General features: G+C 34.3%; 1 protein-coding gene across 1 annotated transcript in view; it reads right to left on the bottom strand.

Moving 5' to 3' along the window:
* Window positions 1–2,040: 2,040 nt before the first annotated feature.
* LOC134266104 (uncharacterized) overlaps window positions 2,041–27,811 on the bottom strand; it is a 35,740-nt gene continuing 9,969 nt past the window's right edge. The window contains exon 3 of the mRNA XM_062748338.1: window positions 2,041–5,911. Within this exon, the coding sequence (XP_062604322.1) occupies window positions 5,460–5,911 (452 nt within the window). The 3' untranslated portion in view covers window positions 2,041–5,459. The remainder of the gene's footprint in view (window positions 5,912–27,811) is intronic.

The raw sequence follows: 27,811 nt of genomic DNA on the forward strand, positions 1-27,811 counted from the left end.
GTATACCTTGATATAGAAAAATTACAATAAGTACTCAAAATTGCATTGAAATCTTAATATCAATATGTCTAGAAATTCTTAAAATCTTTGACATGGAAGGGGTTAATACATCACCCACCTGCATTTAAAATATGATTGATTGTATTGTTTAACGTCTCTCTCGAAAATTTTTCACTTATATGAAGTTATCTCCGTATGCCGGCGAAGACCTACAAACTTATAGCAATATTTCGGCACTTAGGGCCATTCAGCAGACCTAAAACGATTTAATTGACAAGAAAAAGTCTCTCAACGTTAATGATATCATTTTTAAGTACAATGTTGGTTAATGATTGATATATCAACAAAATATGAGCTTGAAACGGGGGTGCCTGAAGTCGAGTTAGGTGCCTTGTGGTAAAAATAAGGAGCAGTGCCCCGCATACGAAACAAGTGCCTGAGTTAACAAGTACTTTTGTTATATAAATAAATAAATTTATAATTTAAAAAGGCTATTTTTAATGCAACAAAAGCTCAAATTATCTGCATTCATACGCAGGTAAGCAAATTAATTTTCCCTCTGGCGTTAAATAGAACTGCGGAATCGAGACATGGTGACCTACTTCGTTTCTATATCGAGGAAACGATCAGTCGTATTTTACCGATCTTGGATGTTGTCGTGAATGAAGCAGGATAACCCCCTCGGTCTTGAAACTCCTCGCTTTTATCTTTCAAGAAGGATATGAGATAACGAACAGTATTTAATCTCAAAGCCCATAAAACAATAAAAAATAATAGCAGAGCAAACACGGACCTCCGAAACATCAGAGGTGGGATCAGGTGCCATGGAGGAGTGAGCATTCGCTACTGACCGGTCACACCCACCATGTGCTTCTCGTCATGATCATAATAACAGAAAAATTCATCGTCATTTCAGTGTATAAAGAATGGACTAACAATTAGTTTGAAAAACATAATCAGCATTTGACACAATGATAAATTGTATTTGCTGACAAAGTCATTGTATTGCCTATAGAACTTACGAAATGATATTCTTGTTTCATTAACTTGCTTGTCAATAATTTACCTTGCTTTAGAAATTGTTCATACGTAGAGCTACATGTAGCTCTTGCGTATCAAATTAATTTAGATTAATACACTCGTATGCAGCCGATGAAGGTATATTGTTGCATAAGTAAAGGAAGTTGACGATAGAAAAGTTAAAGTCATCAAGTTTATCATATAGCTTGGTTGATAAATTACTTTTAACGTCTTTTTCAAGTAAAATATCCCAATATGAAACATATGTGCCAAACTCTGTGGTACCTGTTATCTCAAGCTCACCAAGATTTATCGTATCGACATGAGAATGGAATTGACCATTGTTATTCGACAATACGTCGTCGATATATCTATATGTCGAGCTGAAGGCCACAGCAAGTGTTTTCTTCTTTTCATGCATAAGGTTTCAAACATTTCTTGACCTCGGAGGTTATCCTGTAACATACACGAAAATGTGGACTTTATTTCATTAAAAAAACATGTATATACATGAACCTTTATTTGAAAAAAAAAACATTCTGAAAGTTTTTGCCGGTTTCATTTTGAATCTCCAATCTGATTTGGTTTGGTCTTTGGTAAAAACAGATTAACCAATATTGACTCTTGGTCCTTACTGTTGTTTATACCTTCCAGCTGTGTGAAGGCATATTTGTTGTGTATATATAAACAAACACCACCCCCTCTTTTATTCCTATCACGTCGTAATATATGATTGCCTTCAATGTTAATTTCCCCTTCGAAAACCGAATGATCCATTAAAAAGTTAGGTATAAAACAGTGACTTCGATGAAGGGGGTATTCGAAAAAACTTAGATCTTCATCATTTTGGGATGCTTCCATATGAATATGATCTGTGAGAAGAATACTGTTTTCCTACTTAAAAATTTTGAATTTCCAACGTTAATGTGTGCTGTATATATTATTACTAAATATGTGATAAACATAATGTAACATTCCTTTTTCATGTCATCTTCCATTTTATATTCTTTTCTGATTTGTTTTGATTATAACGAAACCCTGTCTATATTTTAATTGTTGCATATAGCTTGTTGAGTTCGTAAAAGAAGACACCTGACAAAAGTAAAAGAGTTTATTCCGAAGAAACCGCAACTCTATTTACAATAAAATAACAAATTTAACAAGAACATCCTGAAAAACGAAAACACAATTAAAAATTTTTAACATTTAAAAACTTTCCCATGTCTTAGTTGAGTTGCGTTAACTTTTGAAATAATTACAATACAAAAATTAAAATAAGAGACATGCATATTGTTAATTAATTAATATTGAACACATTTACATATTGTACTTTGAAAGAAAACAAGTTATAAAATTTAGCAAAAAATATCTAGAAGAAACTGCAACCGATGATTTCAGAGTGCGCACAGATGTAATCCCCAGAAACAATTTCTATGACATTGCGATAACTTGCTGACTTTCTAGGTACCCACGTGATCTGCCTATATATGGTCATCATGTGTTCCTCAATTTTAAATAAAATTAACGTTTGTCGAAATTTCTTTTTTCACATTTTATAAATTTGATATGTCTTGCAATCAATCTTATATATACCGAAAGACAATGAGTTAAACCAATATGAACATCGCTATATATGAATAATACTGACCACGTACAGGTATGAGCCGATATTGAATTCCTTTTTGCTGTAGTGCATGTTCTGAATAATGAGTACCCAATATGTATATGGTGTATTTATGTGGACAATCTCTACCTGATGAATACAACGAAATAAAACCCTACCTCATACTAAACAAACAAGTCACCCAATTACAATAAATGGAAGTTATTACGAAATACTACAAAAAATGAAACACACAGTGTAATACAAAAAAATCTATATTTTAAAAAAAAGCTCCATTTTCAGGAGTGGAATAGGTCATAAAAAAACAAGTAGACCATGAGTCACAACGCACACCTGATTATCTATGGCCCTGCTGTTTTAAGCAGCAGATTATTTCTTTTGTAAAACGTGTACATTGTGGGGGCATCCGAATCCTGAAAAAAATAATTAATTACAACCTGCGGATGCCTCAATATCGGCTTAATATGAACTATATATGAGCTGTTGTTCTTAAGAAATCTTAGGGATTGTTCTCTATGCATTACAAGTACTTTGTACATTGTACAAGTACATTGTGGCCACAGACTAACCAAGGGGTAATGATGTGTAGAACTTTTATTCCAAACTTCCCAAGGATGCTTTCATAAAACTATAACTTATCGTCGCGTTGGTGGTCTTTAGAAGCATATGTGCTTTAATTCTTATTTGAAAAATTTGATTGCCCATTGTGGCCAAATTCTACCAATTTTCGAACAAATCTGATAGGCTATTTTAATGGAATATGCTTCCACAAAAAATAAATCAGTTATAATTAAATTTTTAAAGGGAATTTAAAACAAGTTTGCCTATATAAATCTATGAAAAAATTGATTTTCCATTGTGGTCCCACTCATCCATGGAGGTCATGTTATTGAGCAATTTTGAATCTGTGCTAAATGAGGATCCTTTTATATTTTCTTGCCCAGTGGCTCTTGATCATTTTTTTTTAAAGATGACATTAAATTTTTAATTACTTTAAATTATGTCCGCATTTGAGGAAGAATGACCTTGAATTGAACATCTTTTAATCCTTTTTACCCAGGCATGTATTAAGCGAAGTTTATCAAAAAGTCCTGAGCTTATATAAAGAAGAATTTGAAAACGTAAACGTTTTCAGACAGACTGACAACAGAAGAAATTGTGATCAGATAAAAATGGTTATTTCAGGTTGAGCTTAAAGCAACCAATATTTTGTTGCATAAGAATATTTTGGTTGTTCACAAGAATTCATTATAAAACATTTAAAGAAAAAGCATTCGATATCGGAAAATTTGGATTTTTCATATGGAATGTTAATTAACCAGTTAGCTCTCTTGAGAGTTGTTAATTATATACATGTATCAAAAACTAATTATAACACATATGTCATCGTCAAATCAAGACAGTTCATAGACCATCTTATTTCTGAGAGAGTATGAGAAAAACATGGATAGAGATATATATTTTGATAAATAAAGGATGTGATTTCCAGAGATTCAGGAAAAAATAAAAGAACCTATAGGGTGTAGTCTGTTTTAGAAACTTTTGTGTTAACCATCATGGGTTGATCCGTATTATATAGAATTCGTCTACTTTTCAGAAACAGTGATTCTGTGTTGTATATCTGATAAATTGGAAAACTATATCATTGACGCAACGACTCAATTAAGAAAACCTCTCTTTTTCCACTATTAGTAGAAAAGGGGAAGCATTTGTCATGTATGGTCATTTCAATCATAGAAAATAACTTTTTAAATGTCAGACCTCCTACTTATTTTACAAACATTCAAACATCGGTACTTACAAATGAATACAATTTGCAAATAAACTTAGAATGTCTGAACCTAAGCTCACTCTTAATCCTGTTATATCAAACAAGATATCAAATAATGTCCCATTGCCACAAACCACGACAAAATGTGTGACCCTCTTTCATTCTGGTAGGAGAGAGCAGAATATGCTGAATCAAATCGTGGCATGAGTAGATGATCATGTCCGTAAACTATGTTTCGATTTCATAATCTCATTCTCAAAGGAACCGGTGTAAATGGGTAAGGAAATAATGGTGAAGAAATTACTAAAAAAATAAGTTGTAAAAATACTTATGTATCAAAAGATACTAATAAGTTGTGCTCATAAATTAATAATTAAAATATGTAAAAATTTGCTACTGAGACCATCATGGCAAAGAATCTAATGTGAAATTTGTATGTACATCTTTAACTTATATTTGCTTACCTGTAACGAGAAACTGTAATTTATGAATATGGTATTGCTCCAATAAAATCACAAGACGGTATCAAAACTGAAGGTGGTGCATTCTAAGATTTCACATTCACTTAAGCTTTTCAAAGAATTCAAAGTGATTGATATAATTTCACATTTAATTTTCAGTTTTAATTTCAATTTAAAGATAGTAGCTTATTTACTTATGTTCCTGAAAATGATTCTGAAAAGATGCGTCGCAAAAATATATATGTACAAAGATCGTCACAAATAAACATGAAAATATACAATTCAATGAAAGACAAAAAGATCCACCACCTTTTATTCCGATGCAAAACCGTGATCCCAACCCAAATTCCAGATTTGATTGAAAGTGTATAAAGGTATTTAAAGATGCTTTCGTGTGAAGGTAAATGTTAACGCAAATACAATACTAATACATGTATTGCTGAGACTGGACTTTCTTGTTTTCACGAGCAATCTCAAAAACAATCTATCTTCTGGTAGAACTGTTGATCATGAGATAAAAATAATCTAAACCTTAATTAATTTGAAGTTTAAAAAAAAACCCTGTCCATTGATCACCTTTTCCTTAATAAAATAAGTATTTTTTCCAATGCTTTATTGAGGTCCCTTTTATTTTGGATTGAAAATCTTTGAGCTTCACTTTCAGTGCTTCAAGGACAGATGTGATTGGAGTGGCATATGAAAAACCGCCACCCTCACCAACGACCATGCCTATACATTTTAAATTATGTAGATCCTTAAACTGGAAAACCAGAGCACCGGAGTCTCCTTTTTTAGAAAATCGAGTGCCATCTCTACCGCGTATTGCAAGTTGTGACATATACATGGTATAAAAGCGTTGACCTGTGGGAGATATATTTCTTAGTCTGACATAGGAATCGCTTTCTTCCACTCCACCAAGAGTTAATCCAGACTCCATGCCACATTTCAAAGCTTTCTCATTCGGACGATCTTGTGCTTCTTCCATAGAGCGCATTTTACCACAACAAACTCGTGGAATCCTGCTTCTAGATAATCCTATAATTATAGTATATAGAAGAGGGCATATTACAAATGTTTTACATAGAATTTTTTGCATTGTTTTAAACACGTGATTACTGTTTGTGAATCTTGTTTTCTTTTATCCTAAAGAATATATTAAAAATGATTTACATTGCATGTCAAATTGTGGAACTTTGGGGGCTTTTCACAGATTAAGATACTTTATTATTCACAGTTAGGAATGATAATCAAGCAGGTACTCTGATGTTTACATCAAAAGGTGCATTGGTTTCTGATTGACAATATCTTTGTGGCTTTTGGAATGCAGGTCTTCCAACAATATATTGCCATCGGTACTAATTGCAGCTCGTTACTAGCAGGCCTATTTTGTATTCATATGAAACAGATTTTGTACAATATTTATGTGCGAAAAGAAAACACTTACTGTATCCTTTAAGGTCATACGCAACGTAGTTTGAACTTTTTGGGGTTCTCCCCTGGAGTTGAAGAGTTCCTCTAAATGAAGGACCTGTGTGCAGTATTTTTAATGTCTATAAATGGATTTGTACACTTCTTCTAAAACAATTTTTGAAGAAAAAAAAAATCTGAAATCTATGTTTTATAATTTTTGTACATTTTTATTTGAATAATGCAAAAATTTTCAAAATTCGATATCTTTTCAAAACGTCTGGTAAGGCATTCTGATTTTTTGTCTATGAACAAGTAATTATATTATAAGTTTAAATTTTGAATATCTTGGAAATCTATCAGTAGGTTAGGTACGTTGCGTATGTCCTTAACTCAACATTTAGATATATCGTATTGCTTATATTTTGTATCAAGTTTTGTCCTTCGAGCACATCTTCACCGTATACAACGGGTAACGCGAAGGGGTCGCTAAAAAGTATTGGGGAGTCGTTTTCAAAGTATAGGGGAGAAGTTTTCACCGCTTCGGTGTTAGAAGAAATGTGGGTCACTTCTTTTTTCAGTATTTTTTAAGATGTATTTACACAATAAATATACCGGTAGCCCACGGAAGGTAGCAATAGTTAAGCTTTGTCTCGGTCATTTGTCCATCTAGCATTCTCAAACACTTCGTATCAATTCGACAGATTTCATATTTACGTTGATCGAGTGGTCAAAATGTGCATGATTTGCATTATTTACGACTTGTGTAAGGATTCCAACAATTAAAGCTGCAAAAGCAAACGTTTATCTTTAATATGCATCAATTAAAACTTGTCTAAATTTTATCATGTTTATAAAATATAATAATTTAGACATTTTCTCTTCACAGAGTGATCTTTGTAAGCATCTTGATTTCCTTGCAAAAAATTCTGGCCGACAGGACAGGTAACAATAGCCACGTATAGGTCAATCACGGCAGAGCTGTCCATTGTGTAAGGCTAATTGTAATAAGACAGGGCAGATTCCTTAATTGTGCACCAGGATGTACATATGTAACGTACAGAAGGGTTACTGTAACAGTTTTTTTTTTACATGTATGTATTTCTGCACGGAAAACACATCATGGTGTGTATATTCTGCAAGTATTTTATAGTTTTGATTATTATACTTTTCAAATTTGTTATATAAATTCGCCTTATCAGGCAATCATCACTGACTTACCTCTGTTTGCGTTCATGTGTGACTTTATCGAGAGTGCAATCTTATCATTTTGAGACTTTCCGTTAGAGGTCGGAAAAACAACCTTCAATTTATTAAATTCGTCGGATGCTTAAAAATTATACTGTTATAAATTTAAATTTATGCTTATCCTGTTTATTATGTTTCCCAAACGAAGTTGGGAAACATATTGTTTTTACTCTGTTTCTTGTTATTATTAAGGTCTTCCGTCTTCACGGAAGACCTTATAGTGATTCTACTGTTTATTATTATTATTAGTATTATTATTATTATTATTATTATTATTATTATTATTATTATTATTATTATCATTAAGGTCTTCCGTCTTCACGGAAGACCTTATAGTTATTCTACTGTTTCTTATTATTATTCTTTTTATTTTTTTTCCAAATTTTGTGCACGCGATTTCTCGAAGACTACTGGATGGAATTACATGAAATTTTCAGAAAAGATGCGTTGCAACATGAACTTGATCTATCTGAGCGATTTTTTGAAAATTTCAATCTGGTGCCAAGTTACGGGACATTTCCTGATTTTGAAATGACATTTTGTCCACGATTAAACTCAAAAATGGTAAAAGATATCAACATGAAACTTTCAGGTATTATAGATCATGATAGATACTATCCAGGACGCGACCTCTCGTTCGTCGTCAGCACTTCCTGTCGTAAGGAGAAGCGAATTGAAAAAAGCGTATTTTCTAACTTTTTTATTTTTCAATATTTTTTATTCATTTTTGGAATATTAATAGAGACCTTTTTGTTGAAGCTTACTATATAATTTGTTTGAATATCTATTAATCTGAACTCTATATAATAATATTTGAAAATCTGAAGCGGGTCCAAGATGGCGGCTGTCTCTGTCAACTCCGCCATTTCGCGAGTAGGGGCTTATTGAGGCAGCTAAACGTTTGATTAAATGATTCTGACATAAGGATACATGAAATGTTATAAACTACTTGGACTTTCACGTAATAGTACAGTACCGACCGGACACAACCTAACACCAGAGCGAACCCGGAGCGGACCCCGGGTTCGCTTCCCGGGTTCGCTCGGGGTCCACTTCGGGTTCGCTTTCAGAAATTTTGGGACCGCTTTGGGTGCGCTCCGGGTTCGCTCCGCGTTCGCTCGGGGTCAGCTCGGGGTCCGCTAGAGCGAACCCGGCGTTCGCTTCCTGGGACCGCTTTACGCACTGATGCGTGAAGCGGACCCCGCTTTAATCTCACCGCCAGTTAGCCCCGCCCCTTGTTTATTCCAATACAGTAATGGTATTGTGGATCGATCATTGTTGTTTTTGCGACGATGCTGACATGTACAATGTACATGTAAAGAGTGATATAATGGAGAGCAACTAAAATCCAACTGTACATTCGACGAAGATTTATATGTACATGAATAATTGATTTCATTGAACGGCGGTTTATAAAGCATTTATTATTCTTAAGTTATAACGAGAAAACAAAAAAAGAAGAAGAAGGAAAGACTGTTGAATTGATTTTCAGTGTATCGAATGGTGTACAAGTGAAACTGACGAAAGAAATCTAAACTAAATACCTTTAAATTCATGGTTTATATAGCATGTGTAGTTTAAAAATACATTTGTTCGCATCTATAAATTACATGTAACCTTTTATACATCTGATATATTTAGATTTCATTCATAGTAGTTACACATAAAAAAAGTTCGTAATAAATAATTACCGGACATTTTCTAAAGAAAATTACACTGTATATAAGATTTTTTTCACGGTCAGAATTTTGAAGCGAGTATGATTTTCATCAGAATAAAGAAAAAGACAAATAATGATTGTTCTCCCGACCCGATAAGAATATATTAATATAGGCCCCCTATTTCACACACACACTGTCTTTATAAAATTCTAATTATTTAATTATTTTATTTATGATTTCTCAATTTACGTGTTACATTAAATTACTCAAAATTTACATCAAAATTATTGATCTTCTTAATCATGTTAATCTTCTTGATCTTCTTGGGCATGAAAAAAATGCGTGTATATGGAAATCTTTCTTCTGGATGCACAGATTGAAGTCATTCCGCCCTAATGGTATTAACAAACTGAATGACTTCACCAGAATGAACGTGAATTTAACGCAATTCCTGATGATACATGAAAAGATTATTCCTTCAATTTAGTGTAACTCTACAGTTAGTTTGCGTTACCAACTCTCGAACAACCCACATAACTGCGTATTGCTTACGCCTTTATCAATAATTTTTTTCCCAATAATAAGTCCAAAAACATTTCAATATTTATAATAGATCATAATTCATATGTTAAAATATCCCTTCTATATTATATTTCACTGATTATTCTTTGTCAAGTATAGTTACGCCATTTTGAGAGAATGAAACAATGTACGATTTACTAAATGTCGAGATTAATTAGCATAATTAATTCGTTCAATTATGGAAATCGCACTTCACCTGAGTTTACCCCGATAAACCAGACGTATTTCATAGCGGTCCGGATTTCTTTCTTTAATAGTGTATATTCATGTATTCATGTATAATTCTACGTGGAAAATCAAAACATAATAATTAATTGCCTTAATAAAAAAAGAAAATAAATATATAAATATGCAACCCGGAGGATTAAAATAAATAAATATTAAATAATATTTTTATAATCATAATAGATTTACACAGCACATTCACACGTTTTGCTTGTATGCTTGCATTTATATTGAATTAAATCAACACGTTCGATCTTATATCCCAATCGTCGGATTAATATGCTATTTTGATTGGTTGATGCGCTGATTGGTTAATCGCTAATCCTGATTGACAGCTCTGTATGAAATACCGAACCTGCGTTCGCTCTCTGGGACCGCTACTGAATTTGGAGTTCGCTGTCTGGGTCCGCTTCGGGTTCGCTCGGGGTCCGCTTTGGGTCCGCTCCGGGTTCGCTCGGGGTCAGCCCTAGCGGACCCCGAGCGAACTCGGAGCGGACCCAGAGAGCGAACCCGGGGTCCGCTCCGGGTTCGCTTTCTGTTAGGTTGTGTCCGGTCGGTACTGTATGTTGCAATTCATTGTCAAACTTGATTTCCGTTTCACTGCTTTAGTGTAACTTGGCTGGATACAATATGTAATGCGTACAATGTTTTAAATATATGTTCTTAACGTGGAAATAAAATAAAGGCGATAAGAACGTTTTATTTGTTCAATTTCATTTAAGCCATCACACCTATTTAATAGATCAGTCCAAAGAAAAGGCGTGAATATTTACTCGTGGCGTTGGGTGCGAAATTATGAATAGTAACCGCCATTTGTAATACTTAGAAAGGAGTCATGTTGCAAAAGTATACAAAAGTATATTAAAAGCAGTACTCCTAATAGCTTAATGGTTTGTGCGTTGGGGACAAAAGGAAAAAAAACGCATTCACGGTGGTGACCTGGGATCAATCCTCCTTGTTCCCAAAATATTGAATCATTTTTCAGCTGAATTTTACGATTTTTTTTCTTGAATCGGACGGAAGACCTCTCGTTGCTCGCAACGAGATCGTATCTAGTTATTATTATTATTTTTCTGACACGATTTCTCGACAACTACTGGATAGAATTACATGAAATTTTCAGGAAAGATGTGTTGTAAGATACTCTTCAAAGTTCCAAGACAGTTTTTGGAAATTCTTCTCTGGTGCCAAGTTTTGGACCATTTTCCTGATTTTAAAACGACATTTTGTCCACGATTAAACTCAAAAACGGTAAAAGATATCAATTTGAAACTTTCAGAGTTTATAGATGATGATCGATACTTTCCAGGACGCGACTTTTCGTTCGTCGTCAGTACTTCCTGTCGCTACCGGAAGCCATTTGAAAAAGTCCAATTTTTCAACTTTCGTTGTTTTTCAATATTTTTCATTTATTTTTGAAATATTAAAAGAGACATTTCTATTGATGCTTACTATATAAGTTGTTTTAATATTGGTTAATCTGAACTTTAGATATTAATATTTGAAAATCTGAAGCGGGTCCAAGATGGCGGCTGTCTCTGTCAACTCCGCCATTTCGCGAGTAGGGGCTTATGGAGGCAGCTGAGCTTTTCATTAAACCATTCTGACATAAGGATACATGAAATGCAAAAAACTACTTGGACTCTCACGTAGTAGTACGTTGCAATTCAGTGTCAATCTTAAAAACTTAATTTCCGTTTCACTGCTTTAGTGTTACTGGGCTAGATACGATATGTAATGTGTACAATGTGTTAAATATACTTTCCTAACGCCGAAAAAAAAGATGATAAGAATGTTTTATTAATTAATTTCATTGAAGCTATTGCACCTCTTTAATAGATCAGTACAAAGGAAAGGTGCGAATATTTAAGCGTGGCGTTTGACACGAAATTATGAATAGTGGCCCGCCTTTTATGATTCTTAGACAGGTGTACTGTTGCAAAAGTATACACAAGTATATTTAAAGCAGTATTCCCTATAGCTAAATGGTTTGCGCGTTAGGGAGAAAAGAGAAAAAAAGGCGCATTCACGTTGGCGACCTGGATTCAATCCTCCTTGCGATCAAAATTTTGAATCAGTTTTCAGCTCGATTTTACAAGGTTTTTTTTCTGAATCGGACGGAAGACCTCTCGTTGCTCGCAACGAGATCGTATTTAGTTATTAAGGTCTTCCGTCTTCAGCGGAAGACCTTCTTGTTATTCTTAGGTTTCTTTTCCACTATTTTTATTATTATTATGTCGCCCCGAACGAAGTCGGGGACGACATATTGATATTGTACGCATGTTTTTTTTATCCAGGCTGTTTCTCGAAGATGGCTGGGACAATCTTCCTGAAACTTTCCTTAAAGGAAGATCACTGGTTGTAGTTGTGCAGTGAGGTCGTTCAGTTCCAATATGTCTACCGTTGTCATGGAAACCTGTAAAAAGCGACAAATTTTGTCCGAGAGTGTTCTCTCTGGTCCCTTAAACGTTCGTCATGAAACTTTTCTTATTTTAATGATTAGTATCTGTAGTTCTGCAACTCGTATTTTAAATTTTCATATAATCGATTATTGCCATGGAAACCAGGTGAGAGTTAAAATTCTTTAATTTCGATTTTCTCAATAACTACTCAGGCAATCGTTTTGAAACTTTCAATGTTTATTCCTTGCAATGTGTCAAAGTGATTTCTACTTTCAAAATAATTGTAATGAGTCGCTCACGGTTGCCATAGAAACGAAACAGAAAAAAAGATTCAGATGTACACATGTGTTCTCCAAGGTCTAGGTCAAAGGGTCAAAGTTCGTCGTATCCAATAAAAGTTCTTTTCACAAGGATTACATATTTGAAATACGAAAGCCCTAGTACTTACCGTTCAAACGTTATGGCTATTTACTATGTTCAAGACGACCCCCCCCTTTTTTTGAAGCAAGATATAACATATACAACTTACAAGTAACTTTTTAAAATCTTCATTCATAAAATTCAGTTCCCGTCATGTGATATTTTGCCATCATTCATTCTCCTTCTGTTTTGTCTCTTGAATTTATAAATATTTTATTTTATCTATATAAAAAAAAAATAACGATTGTCAGCTGCATTTATTATCATTTGGCGTTTTCTTGTATATCTATCACTTGTATATTATTCATTTCATTAGATAGTGCAAGTATAAATTAAAAAATTGGTACGTCATTTCCATAGTTTTTATTCATTCATAAATTCTTTGATCCGCTCCTGATGGTTCGCAAAGCCTTGATCACCACTGTATACAAAACATTCATCTCGCCGAAAATGTTCATGATTCCGCTAAACTGAGAAAGTTCACGCATGATTTATCATCTCATAACACACATCAGCTCTCTGCAATGCAGAAATGCTCGAATTGATGGTGGCATGTCAGATTCGTTTTTCGGTAGAACCTCTAAAATGAAAGTGAAAGAGGGAAATTTCAGAGTTCTCACTGGCGTTACAATACACAAAATAATTCGGCTGATCTTCTTCATAAATTACATTTCCCAAACTTTTATCATAGGAAAGATACTGCCAATTAACAAGTATGAGGCTCAGTTCAGTACATCTGCCAGATTTCTTTTATGCAAGTCTGCAAATTGAGGAACTTGTAATTTTCCTGCACTACTTTCTTCTCCTACCGATTCTAAAAATAATGAGTGGGATGTACCGAATTAAGGTCTTCCGTTTCCAATGGAAAGGACTGATATAACTCAATGGTTGTTCAAACTTAGCTTATGGACTTTTGTTTTAGTGATGATAAAAATGAAAGTCTTGTCTAATACGGGGCGACATATGCTATTGCTTGCAATAGCAGACTTTCTAGTTATTAAGGTCTTCCGTCTTCAGCGGAAGACCTTCTTGTTATTCTTAGGTTTCTTTTCCACTATTTTTATTATTGTTTTTTTTTTCTTACCGATTTTGTGCGCGCGATTTCTCGAGAACGGCTCGATCGATTTTCATGAAACTTTCAGGTCTGATAGAACATAAAAAAATCTAGATATATATTTTTTTTATTTTGATGACGTCACTTCCGGCCCGGAGATTTCTGCGATTAAGTGATTTTTAGAGGGTCACTTTGTCCGGCAGTTTTCTCAAAAAGCACTAAACACAGAAGCATGAAATTTTCAGTGATGCTAGAGCAACCTTTGGAGATGTGCATTAAGTATATCACAACTACCGGAAGTACGAAGTGTCGATGCTCGCTTTGGCCCGAAAATAGTCCTACCAAGAATTTCAAAATTTTTAACACCATTTCTACGATAACTTTTTACCTAGAAATATTTTGTTAAAACATGTAGAACAAAAGAAGTGTAGAATTGCATGATCTTTCAAATGATATCCAAGAAAAAGGGCTGGCCCCTAAACTAAAGGATCCAGAGGGGCCAAAACGTGTTATCTGATATCTCAAAAAGTGTTGACAATTTGTTATGCATCATAGAAGGGAAGTTGTTCAAAATAATAAATAGCAGAGGCAGAGATCAGTTAAAGTCGTTAAAATACCGTCACTTCCGGTGAGGCCGGAAGTATTTGTAAATGGCTCGTTTTTTGCACTCATAACCGTAAATGTCTATCAATCTCGATATCATATTCTTCAGAATTAGACGGAAGACTTATTTGTTGCTTTGCAACAAGCTCGTCTAGTTATTAAGGTCTTCCGTCTTCAGCGGAAGACCTTATTGTTTTTCTTAGGTTTCTTTTCCACTATTTTTCTTATTATTATTTTTTTTCTTACCGATTTTGTGCACCCGAGTTCTCGGAAACGGCTGGATGGATTTTCATGAAACTTTCAGGTCTGATAGAACATCAAAAAATCTAGAAATAAAATTTTTTATTTTGATGACGTCACTTCCGGTTCGGAGATTTTCGCGATTTTGTCATTTTTAGAGGGTCACTTTGTCCGGCAATGTTCTCAAAAACCGTTGAAGATAGAAGTATGAAATTTTCAGTGATGATAGAGCAACCTTTGGAGAAGTGAATTGAGTATATTACAACTTCCGGAAATTCGAAGCGCCGACGGTCGCTATGGCGCGAAAATTGTCCTATGAAGAATTTCAAAAATTTTGACACCTTTTCAAAGATAACCTTTTATCTAGAAATATTTTGTTAAGACATGTAGAACAAAAGAAGTGTAGAATTAAAAGATCTTTCAAATGAGATCTCGAAAAAAGGGCTGGCCCCTAACATTAAGGGCCTAGAGGGGCCAAAAATATTTTTTTTATATCTCAAAAAGTATTGAGAATTTGTAATACGTCAAAGAAGCAAAGTTGTTCAAAACATCAAGCTTTATCTAATAGCGTTGTCAAAAAACGTCCGGCGACGTCACTTCCGGTCAAACCGGAAGTAGTCAAAAATTGCATATTTTTGCTGTTCTTGACAGGTTTTTGGATATCACATGTCAATGGAAGCTTAAATCTTAATTTTCCGTCCGTCGACTTCACTTCCGGTCAAACCGGAAGTAGCCAGAAATGGCTTAATTTTGCAATAATTATCATAGATTTAGAGGATTAAACCATTTTTTGACTTCATTACTTTTTTTTTTTTTTTTAAATGAAAGTTACTTCCGGTAAAACAGGACGGAGGACCTACTCGTTGCTTTGCAACGAGCTCGGCTCTAGTTATTATTATTATTGTTTTTTTTTCTTACCGATTTTGTGTACACGATTTCTCGGAAACGGCTCGTTCGATTTTCATGAAACATTCAGGACTGATAGAACATCAAACAAACCTGACATATAATTTTTTGTTTTGATGACGTCACCTCCGGTTTTGAGATTTCAGCGATTTAGTGATTTTCAGGGGGTCTCATTGTCCATCATTTTTCTCGAAAATGCCTTAAGACAGAAACATGAGATTTTCAGCAAGGATAGAGCAACGTGTGCTCTTTTGTCACACACCACTCTTTTTCTCCGGAAGTGCCGCACGTCGGCGCTCGCTATGGCTCGAAAAAAGTACTGTCGAAGATTTAGAAATTTTTGACACTATTTCTGCAATATCTTTTTACATGTCAACAATTTGTAAAGACATAGAGAACAAAAGTTGTAGAGAATATCACGATCTTTCGAAAAATATTAACAATAAGGGTCTGACCCCTATAATAAAGGGCTAAAAGGGGCCGAAATTTTTTCCTTTATATCTCAAAAAGTCTTAAGAATTTGTAATACGTCAAAGAAGCAAAGTTGTTCAAAATGTCAAGCTAAATCTAATGGGTTCGTCAAAATTCGTCCGGCGACGTCACTTCCGGTCAAACCGGAAATAGTTAAAAATTGCTTATTTTTGCCGTTCTTGACAGGTTTTTGGGTAACATATGTCACTGGAAGCTAAAATCAAATTTTTTCGTCCGTTGACGTCACTTCCGGTCAAACCGGAAGTAGCCAAAAATAGCTTATTTTGAAGGTTATACGCAAAATTGAAATTATAAGTCACTGGAAACTACTTAGCTCATTGCTTTCTGTTGTTCACGTCACTTCCTGCACATCCGGTCAAAACCGGACGGAAGACCTACTCGTTGCTTTGCAACGAGCTCGGCTCTAGTTATTATTATTATTGTTTTTTTTTTCTTACCGATTTTGTGTGCACGATTTCTCGAAAACGGCTTGTTCGATTTTGATGAAACTTTCAGGACTGATAGAACATCAAACAAACTTGATATATAATTTTTTGTTTTGATGACGTCACTTCCGGTTTTGAGATTTCCGCGATTTAGTGATTTTCAGGGGGTCTCATTGTCCATCATTTTTCTCGAAAATGCCTTTAGACAGAAACATGAGATTTTCATCGATGATAGAGCAATGTGTGCTCTTTTGTCACACACCACTCTTTTTCTCCGGAAGTGCCGCACGTCGGCGCTCGCTATGGCTCGAAAAAAGACCTATTGGGAATTTAGAATTTTTTAACACATTTTCTGCAATATCTTTTTACACGTTAATATTTTGTTAAGACATATAGAACAAAAGTTGTGAAGAATGTCACGATCTTTCAAAAGATATCAACGAAAAGGGGCTGGAACCTACAATAAAGGGCCAAAAGGGGCCGAAAGTTTTTCCTTTATATCTTAAAAAGTATTGAGAATTTGTAATACGTCAAAGAAGCAAAGTTGTTCTAAAAATCAAGCTTTATCGAATGGCGTCATCGAAATACGTCCGGCGACGTCACTTCCGGTGAAACCGGAAGTAGTCCAAAATTGCATATTTTTGCCGTTCTTGACAGGTTTTTGGGTTACATATGTCACTGGAAGCTTAAATCTTAATTTTCAGTCCGTTGACGTCACTTCCGGTCAAACCGGAAGTAGCCAAAAATGGCTTAATATTGCATTAAATCATAAAGATTTGGAAGATTAAACCAATTTTGAACTTCATTACTCTTTTTTTTAAATGAAAGTTACAGGTGCACTTCCGGTCAAACAGGACGGAAGACCTACTCGTTGCTTTGCAACGAGCTCGGCTCTAGTTATTATTATTATTATTCTTTTTATTATTTTTTTGACTTTCTAATTTTGTGCACGCGATTTCTCGAAGACTACTGGGTGGAATGACGTGAAATTTTCAGAAAAGATGTGTCTTCAAATGAATTTTATATATCCGGGAGATTTTTTGGAAATTTGCTTTCGGTGCCAAGTTATGGGACATTTCCTGATTTTAAGATGACATTTTGTCTTCGGATAATCGCAAGAACGGTAAAAGATATCGTTGTGAAACTTTTAGGGATTATAGATCGTGATATTCACTATCCAGGACGCGACCTTTCGTTCGTCGTCAGTACTTCCGGTCGTAACGACAAGCAAATTAAAAAATTGTATTTTCTAACTTTTTTGTTTTTCAATATTTTTCATTTATTTGTGAAATGTTAATAGAGACCCTTTTACTGATGTTTACTATATCAGTTGTTTGAATATTGCGTAATCTGAACTCTAGATATTAATATTTGAAAATCTGAAGCGGACCAAAGATGGCGGATGTCTCTGTGAACTCCGCCATTTCGCGAGTAGGGGTTGATGGGGGCAGCTGAGCGTTTGATTAAACGATTCTGACATAAGGATACATGAAATGTAAGAAAAACTACTTCGACTCTCACGTAGTAGTGAAATGGTTGGAGGAGTTACATCCCTTTACTTGTTTATATTATAATAGATATTCATTGTAAATATTGTAATTAATTGGTCAATTGACAAAAGAATTACACAAGTATTATTGATAAATGATGTTCTGTTAGAAAAAATAATAATAGTGTTGCCAAAAGAAAGGCAGTCTGTTGTATTTTATCAATATGATATCTGATAACTTATGATCATTGATTAAGTTGAGGTACAAGGGGGCCGTACAGCCAAATGGCTTGTGTCTTCTCTTTGGTACAGAAACCAAGTAGTGTATCGATCAAATTGAATTGTGCAAAATTGCCGTAGTAAGTGACTAGTTAAAATATACCTGTGTGACGTTAGGTTTGTCATTAGGACAGAGAAGCTCTTACAAAGTTAAATACTGTGTAAGTATATTGTAGCTACTTGGTTAGAAATTTATAGGCAACTTGGCAAGCAGTAAGACACCAGACAGGTGTTAAAGGCTAAATCAAGAGGCACCAGGCAGGTGCCTGTTGACCTACACTAGACAAAATTGCTAACACACCACTTAAAATTCTTCTTTAAGAATTGAACATTTGCCTAATCGGTATGAGTATATATGAAACGCCATATTTTCCAATAAAATGAGATTGGGAAATGTCTTGGTGCCAAAATAAAACCTTAAAATGACCTTCTTGCCCAAAACCAATTTCCCGACATGCATTGCATACCTCTTTTTTGCCCAGATATGTGTATTGCAAATTACCGATGATGGTCCTTGAGGTTCCACCAGAAACAGTCTCCCAGTTAAAAAAAATTCAAATAATATGCAGCATTTGACTATTATATAGCCTTCTAGTCATCCAGTGCCTAGGTTTCCATGCCCAGTCCATTCAACTTCCGGTTGCACCAATTTTGTGGAACGACATTGAAATTGTGGTGTGATGTTTACTTAATGGCTTGGCTATCTAGAGTGAACATTTTTATGTCTACTAATCTATTTTCAACAATTTATCACCAGAAGAATAAATATTGTTTTCATTGTTTAAATTTTTTACATATCTTTCCAAAGGAACCCCATGCAGGCACCATACTGTCTGTTTTATCACGCACTTCTTGGATCAAATGCCGCATACGGGATCATTGTATTCCTGATTTTCTAATTAGTACAAACATAAAGAACAAAAATACAAAGAAAAAATTAGAAATTTATCACTCAAAATTAGTGTAGACACGATTTTCACTTTTTCTATGAAATTGTCACACATCAGTGAACATTGTAGTTATTGATCAATTAAGACATTTAAATGCTTTATTTTTTGATTTTGTAGCATAATAATATATCAAATACAACTTAAACAAGTTTTGAAAAGTAAAATATTACTTTCATTTGGTGGTGCGTTAGCATTTTTGTCCAGTGTATATAGTCAGTTGTATAGTGAGGCAATTGTCATATGGCACCAGGCTGGTGCCGGTATTAACTGAAGATATATAATTGTACAAAGCACTTAGGTCATTTCATTTAAAGACACCAGGCAAGTGTCATATTATTATCTGTCTATATTGCATTCAATCATTTCCCCAGTACAACTCGGTAATCCGAGCAATGTCCTACTGACCGCTCAGATCTGACACGTTACAGTAGTAAGTTGCATTTGAGTGTCAATCTTAAAACTTAATTTCCGTTTCACTGCTTTAGTGTAACTGGGCTAGATACGATATGTAATGTGTATAATGTGTTAGATATACTTTCTTAACGTCAAAATAAAATAAAAGCGCTAAGAATGTTTTATTTTTAAAATTTAATTAAAGCTATCATACCTATTTAATAGATCAGTCCAAAGAAAAGGCGCGAATATTTACTCGTGGCGTTTAGTGCGAAATTATGAATGCTTTTTTATAATTCTTAGACAGGTGAACTGTTGCAAACGTATACACAAGTATGTTTAGAGCAGTACTCCCAATAGCTTAATGGTTAGCGCGTTGGGGATAAAAAAGTAAAAAAAAAAAGCGCATTCACGTTGGCGACATGGGTTCAATCCTCCTTGTGACCAAAATTTCGAATCTCTTTTCAGCTCAATTTTACGTGGGTTTCTTTTCCTAAAACGGACGGAAGACCTCTCGTTGCTCGCAACGAGATCGTGTCTAGTTATTATGTTCCCCAAACGAAGTTGGGGAACATATTGTTTTTACTCTGTTTCTTCTTATTATGTTCCCCAAACGAAGTTTGGGAACATATTGTTTTTACTCTGTTTCTTATTATTATTATTATTATTATTATTTTTCTTCTCGGGAAAATTTTGTCCGCGAATGATCTTGTAAAGTACACATCAGATTAAGGGAAAACCTTTTTAGGGTAAGTGGGCATGTTATGTAGATTTGCGGAATCAAGGTCATTTTGCGCGCACGTGCTTGCAAGAGCGCGCACGTGCAAAACTTGAAATGACCAATATATAATGGATATAACCGTAACTTTTCTATTTTTAGAGGAAATGTTTTGAAACTCATAATGTAATGATATATGAGTGGTATGCACAAGATGACATGGTCAAAATAGCATGATCGCACGTGTAAGCACGTGCGCTTTGCTCTGATTGGCTGAAATTAAAGTCTCAATGTCTTTCTTGTTTTTTGATAAAATCATTTGAATTTTGAACATAGTCATACATTAGGGAGATCTACAGCCCGTAATAAAAGAAATATCATAAAAGCATGTGCATGCACGTGTGCTTGCAAGAGCTCGCACGTGCAACACGAGAAATGTCCAATATAATTGATACAGACGTAACTATTTAAATTATTGATGATATGCTTTAAAACTCATATTAGAAGTATATATTAGAAGCATAGACAAGATTACATGGTCAAAAAAGCAAGATCTCACACGCATGCACGTGCGCTTCGCTCTGATTGGCTGAAACTAAAGTCTCAACATCTTTCTTGTTTTTTGACGAAATCCTTTGAAATTTTAAATATAGGCATGTATTAGGATATCCTACAATAACGTATATAGCAATTATCACGAAAACGCGTGCATGCACGTGCGCTGCAATCTGATTGGCCTATGCTTTAAATAGCTATAACTCCCTTAGTTTTCAACCAAACAGGATGGGATTTGGAACATAGATAGATATAATGGACTTCTACAAGACGGCATGGTCACCATGCACATGCATACACGTGCATGTACGTGCACTGCAATCTGATTGGCTGAAACTTTGAACAGCTATAACTCCCTTGGTTTTCAACCAAACGGGGTCGGATTTAGAACATAGATAGATGTAATGGACTTCTACTAGAAAGTATGGTCGCCATGCTCATGTGAGCACGTGCGTGCACGTGAAATGAGTAAAATAAAAAATACACTTGAATTAGCGTATTTTTTAATACTTTTGGATTAAATACTTTGATATTTAGTATAATAAAAGCTATAGATTGTGAAGACAAAATTATATGGTCATTACGCACGTGCATTCACATGCACACGCGTGCAATGCTAAAATTTGAATGAAATTGGTACACTTCTGGGTAAACGTTGTTCAAGTCTCAAATGCATAGAGTTTGTCTTATTTAATGAAACTTATAGGGAATATGGCACCAAAAGGGAGTTTGGGAGCGTTTGGGGAACATCTGTAACGGTCCCCGTTACAATTAGCACTAGTTATTATTATTATTATTTTTCTTCTTCCTGGGAAAATTTTGTCCACGAATGATCTTGTAAACTACACATCCGAGTAAGGTGAAATGTTTTTAGGGTCAGTAGACATGTTATGTAGATTTGCCGAACGAAGGTCATTTTGCGCGCACGTGCTTGCAAGAGCGTGCATGTGCAACATGAAAAATGACCAATATAATTGATATAGATGTAACCTTTTCATTTTTTAATGAAATGCGTTGAAACTCATAATATAAGGACATATTAGTAGCATAGACAAGATGCCATGGTCAAAATAGCAAGATCTCACGCGCATGCACGTGCGCTTTGCTCTGATTGGCTGAAACTAAAGTCTCAATATCTTTCTTGTTTTTTGACGAAATCCTTTGAAATTTTGAATATAGCCCTGCATTAGGATATGCTACAACATGTTATAAAGCAATTATCATGAAAACACGTGCATGCACGTGCGCTGCAATCTGATTGGCTGAAACTTTAAATAGCTATAACTCCCTTGGTTTTCAACCAAACAGGATGGGATTTGGAACATAGATATATATAATGGACTTCTACAAGAAGGTATGGTCAACATGCACATGCATACACGTGCATGCACGTGCGCTGCAATCTGATTGGCTGAAACTTTAAATAGCTATAACTCCCTTGATTTTCAACCAAACAGGATGGGATTTGGAACATAGATATATAAAATGGACTTTTAAAAAAAGGTATGGTCACCATGCACATGCATACACGTTCGTGTACGTGAGCTGCAATCTGATTGGCTGAAACTTTAAAAAGCTATAACTCCCCTGGTTTTCAACCAAACAGGATGGGATTTGGAACATAGATATATTAAATGGACTTCTACAAGAAGGTATGGTCATCATGCACATGCATACACGTGCGTGTACGTGAGCTGCAATCTGATTGGCTGAAACTTTAAACAGTTATAACTTCCTTGTTTTCAACCAAACAGGATGGGATTTGGAACATAGATGTATATAATGGACATCTACAAGAAGGTATGGTCTCCATGCCCATGCATACATGTGCGTGTACGTACGCTGCAGTTTTAACTCCCTTGGTTTTCAACCAAACGGGATGGGATTTAGAACATAGATAGATTTAATGAACTTCTACAAGAAGGTATCGTCACCATGCTCATGTATGCACGTGCGTGCACGTGAAATGGGTAAAATCAAAAATACACTTGAATGAGCGAATTTTTTAATACTTTTGGATTAAATACTTTAATATTTAGTATATTAAAATATATAGATTGTGTAGACAAGATGATATGGTCATTACGTGTATGCCTTCACATGCGCACACATGCAATGCTAAAATTTGAATGAGCATGGTACATTTCTGGGTAAACATTGTTAAAATTTCAAATGCATAGAGTTTGTGTTAATAAATGAAGCTTACAGGGAATATGGCACCAAAAGGGAGTTTGGGAGCGTTTGGGGAACATCTGTAACGGTCCCCGTTACAATTAGCACTAGTTAATATTATTATTCCTGGGAAAATGTTGTCCTTGAGTGATCTTGTAAACTACACATCCGACTAAGGTAAAATGTTTTTAGGGTCAGTAGACATGTTATGTAGATTTGCCGAACAAAGGTCATTTTGCGCGCACGTGCTTGCAAGAGCGCGCAGGTGCAGCACGTGAAATGACCGAGTTAATTGATATAGGCGTAACGTTTTTAATTTCTGATGAAATGCTTTGAAACTCATAATGTAAGGGTGTATTAGTAATAAAGACAAGATGACATGGTCAAAATAGCAATTTCCACGCGCATGCACGTGCACTTTGCTCTGATTGGCTGAAACTAAAGTCTCAATATCTTTCTTGTTTTTAGACGAAATCCTTTGAAATTTTGAACATAGCAATGCATTAGGATACCCTACAACATAATATATAGAAATTATCATGACAACTCGTGCATGCACGTGCGCTGCAATCTGATTGGCTGAAACTTTAACTCCCTTGGTTTTCAACCAAACAAGATGGGATTTGGAAAATAGATATATAAAATGGACTATTACAAGAAGGTATGGTCACCATGCACATGCACACACGTGCGTGTACGTGAGCTGCAATCTGATTGGCTGACACTTTAAATAGCTTTTACTCCCTTGCTTTTCAACCAAACATGATGGGATTTGAAACATAGATAGATATAATGGACCTCTACAAGAAGATATGGTCACCATGCTCATGCATACACGTGTGTGTATGTGTGCTGCAATTTCATTGGCTGAAACTTTAAACAGCTATAACTGCCTTGGTGGGAATTAGAACATAGATAGGTGTAATGGACTTCTACAAGAAAGTATGATCACCATGCTCATGTATGCACGTGCGTGCACGTGAAATGAGTAAAATCCAAAATACACTTGAATAAGCGTATTTTTCAATACTTTTGGATTAAATACTTTAATATTTAATATATTAAAATATATAGATTGTGTAGACAATATGATATGGTCATTACGCACCTGCATTCACATGCGCACGCGTGCAATGCTAAAATTTAAATGAACTTGGTACACTTCTGGGTAAACGTTGTTAAAATCTCAAATGCATAGAGTTTGTCTTATTTAATGAAGCTAACAAGGGATATGGTACCAAAAGGGAGTTGGAGAGCGTTTGGGGAACATCTGTAACGGTCCCCGTTACAATTAGCACTAGTTCAAATATAGGATAGAACGAGATAGAAGTTCCTTCAATAGTTTATTTTAGGTAATATCATTTCATTGAAAAAAGTTTAACTCCATATTCCACAGATAAAACTAGCATCAGGGGATGATTTTTAAAAACAGTATTTTTTCAGATTTTTTCCTCACATTCCTCTGAATTTGAGCATGCTGATTTCAAATTTTACAACCATTTCATTGTATCGCTTTCCATTGCATCACAATTAACTGGCAAACATGGGTACCCCCCACGCAATTTCAATTGGCTAATTTTCTGACTTTTAAGAATATCTGACCTCACATTATACTGAAGAAACTTTATCAAATAAAAGATAACTCCATGTCTATTTAACCTTTTTTGGGTGTGTTTAATCTAAATATGAACTTAATTTATTGAAAATGAGAATTTTTATAGCCTTAAAATACTAATAAACACACCTACCCTCTTTCACCTTATTTTCCTACAAAACAGAGTACGCTTGTAAGATAGAGTACTTTAGAGTACGCTAGTAAAATTTTATAATCAAATGCAGTAAAACTGCTTTTTGTATGTTTTTCAACATTGGTTTAACATATTAAACATATATTTAAATAAAATGTGTATGTGTTCCTTATTTTAGAAGTTATTTTAATTTTTGATTTCAGGTTACGGTTTACATTAGTTTATCTTATGCTTTGATCCTGATCTTGATATAATCAAACTTCAAATGTTTCATTGTTAATGTGAAAAATATTAAAGTTTATGTAATGCAATTAATTTAATTTTTGATAAACAAGATTTAGTTGAAATTAATAAGTCTGAAACAAAACAGTAAATAAGACTGGGGTGTTAATAACCATCATCTGTTTATTGCATTGAATCATGAATGTTGCTTTCTTGTCCAAATATTGCTAAATAAACAAATATTTGGGACAAATGTTGAAATATATTTTAATATACTGTTAAATCAAATTGTATATACATAAATAGTCTAATTATATTAAAATACACAACTTTTCTTCAGTACTCTGAAGTACTCTATCGTACACTGTCTACCATACATGGAAAGTTACATTATATTCTTGTATTAAAGTATACACAGTTTCATTATGTTTATGTTCACAATCCCTGACATTGATGAAAAGGTTTATGAAATTGTGGTTAATAAAACTGTGTTTTTATCAAATTTAACACTATATAAAATCTACATTTATTATGCTTCTTTTTGAACCACTGTCCTCTCTTTATACATCTCCTCTATCCTCTATTTACAAAACAATTAAAATTTGAAAAAGAATAAAAAGAAATGATTAAAAGGTATTGAAAGAATAATTATTATTCTCAAGTGTAGAAGAAAATGTTTTCTTTATCTTGTTAAAATGATATCCATATTTATTGGAATGTCTCAACTTTAGTATGAGGGCTTGTGCTAAATTTGAAATAAAATTTTTAAAAAATCACAATGAAAAATAGTAAAAGACTTTCACTAGTTTCAGGAGTTGGCTGATTTTTCTCAATAAATTCCTAAAAAAGAATTTTAAAAAGTGGTCTGCAATTACAGTTTACTTGACATTTCAATTTAAAATATTTTGCATATGCATTAGATTTATTCAACTTTAACTTTAAGTTTAACATGTTTAAATTAATTAAATTATATTTATAATTTATCATTTTGCAGAGCATGTGGCAATTTATTATGGTTAAGGTGTAAGCTACACATAACTGACTTAAGTGTCTTGAAGTTCTTCCTGTGATTTGAACATGATTCAACTTTCAAAATAAATTGACAAAGACATATCGTTCTGCAACTTTGCAAGTGCAAGAGTTTTGAGATGCACAGAATTTTCGGTCTTTACAGTTTGCAAGATAATGTCATTAAAGGAGAGAATGACATATTTTCATGTTTTTATAAATCAAATATAATATATTTTTCGAGGATAAAAACAGGAAAACTTACTGAACAGGAAAAAATCGGCTATTAAATGCCTTGTTTATTTTCCTCGGATTTAAAAACATTAGAGTTATCGTTCTTGTTCGTTTGACCCTACCGGATTGAACATCGATTTTACATTATTATCCGTGCAAATACTTATTTTCTTCGTATTGTTTTAAGCTTAAAAAAGATCAAACTACTCAAAAATGACCGTAAAATTGCCGATTTCTAGTCTTCCCACCTATTTTCTCACTTTAAATATCGATAAATTGCCATTTTCTTACGATGTGCTTTCTATAAATATCATATACGTCAAAATAGAACTCCTGACTTTAGTTTCGCACTTTCGTATTATAGCCTCAGGTTTTATCATACAAGACCGGGAAAAATCCCAAGCGCAACGAGGTCAACTTTTCGTGATTGCGGGAAAACTTACCGCCAGCGCCACCTAGCGGCGGCGCCCATTGCTAATAAAACGTCTCCATGCATTTATTTCAAAGATCGTGGAAAAGGGGGGTTATCATGGCGTCTTCCTGATACATTTGAGGTCGTTTATCCCTAGTCGGAAAGGCCTGAGAAGTTGCAATTGACTTTTTTGTGTTTTAATAGGGTTTCTTGTTAAATTTTTTTTATCGTTGTTAGAGAAATTCTCTACATTAAAAGAACAGTCTGTTTCTTTATTTTATTGTATTTTTGTTCGCTGTATTACTTTTTCATTTAAATGTCTGAGTGGAAGTAAGTGACCGGGAGTAGTTTCAGCCGTTTTGTATCTTTGTCAACTGTTAACAAACTAATGCTTTCGAAGGTATCTAAGTGTTTATTTTATATTGAACTCAAACATTACAACACTGAGCTAATTACAGCCAGTATAACTGTATTATAGTATTGTCATATTTAGAGTAAATAATCATTTACCGATATAGGACAATTCATATTCTAGCACCATGCTGAGGTGTACATGATGTGATGTTGATGATGTGACGATAACGACGATGATGTCGGTGATGTTCATGTCGATGACTATGATGTCATTGATGATGATTGTGATGAAAACGAAATCGATGATGATGTCTAGACGCGGGAATAAGTAACAGTCGTTAATCGACACAGCAAAAGTCTAGGACTACAGCCCAGGCAGTTTGGAGGATATTGTTAATCAAAATTTTTGAACTTTCGTATTGAAGTTGGCAGTACTTGTTATGTTGATAAGTTTGAGTTATTGAGAGCATGTGTTGAAAACAATTGATAAAAGTCTTATTGATCATCTTTTTCATTGTAAATACATATTACATTTTTTGTACGATCATTTCTGAGTGAGTTTGTTTAAATGTATTTTCGTATTTTAAAAAAAAAATAGTTCTTGTTTTCCTTAAAGTAACTCTTCTTTTGATTTAATTAGGACGACCTAGCTCATTTTACGTTACACACGTGGATTTCATGCCATGTGAAATGCTTTTCTCATCACAGTTTATTCTTTTGCTACCATTGCACGATA

This window comes from Saccostrea cucullata, unplaced genomic scaffold (genome assembly GCF_032062105.1).
Source record: "Saccostrea cucullata isolate Sc308-1 unplaced genomic scaffold, CSIRO_AGI_Scuc_v1 ctg2915, whole genome shotgun sequence".
Classification (NCBI taxonomy): domain Eukaryota; kingdom Metazoa; phylum Mollusca; class Bivalvia; order Ostreida; family Ostreidae; genus Saccostrea; species Saccostrea cuccullata.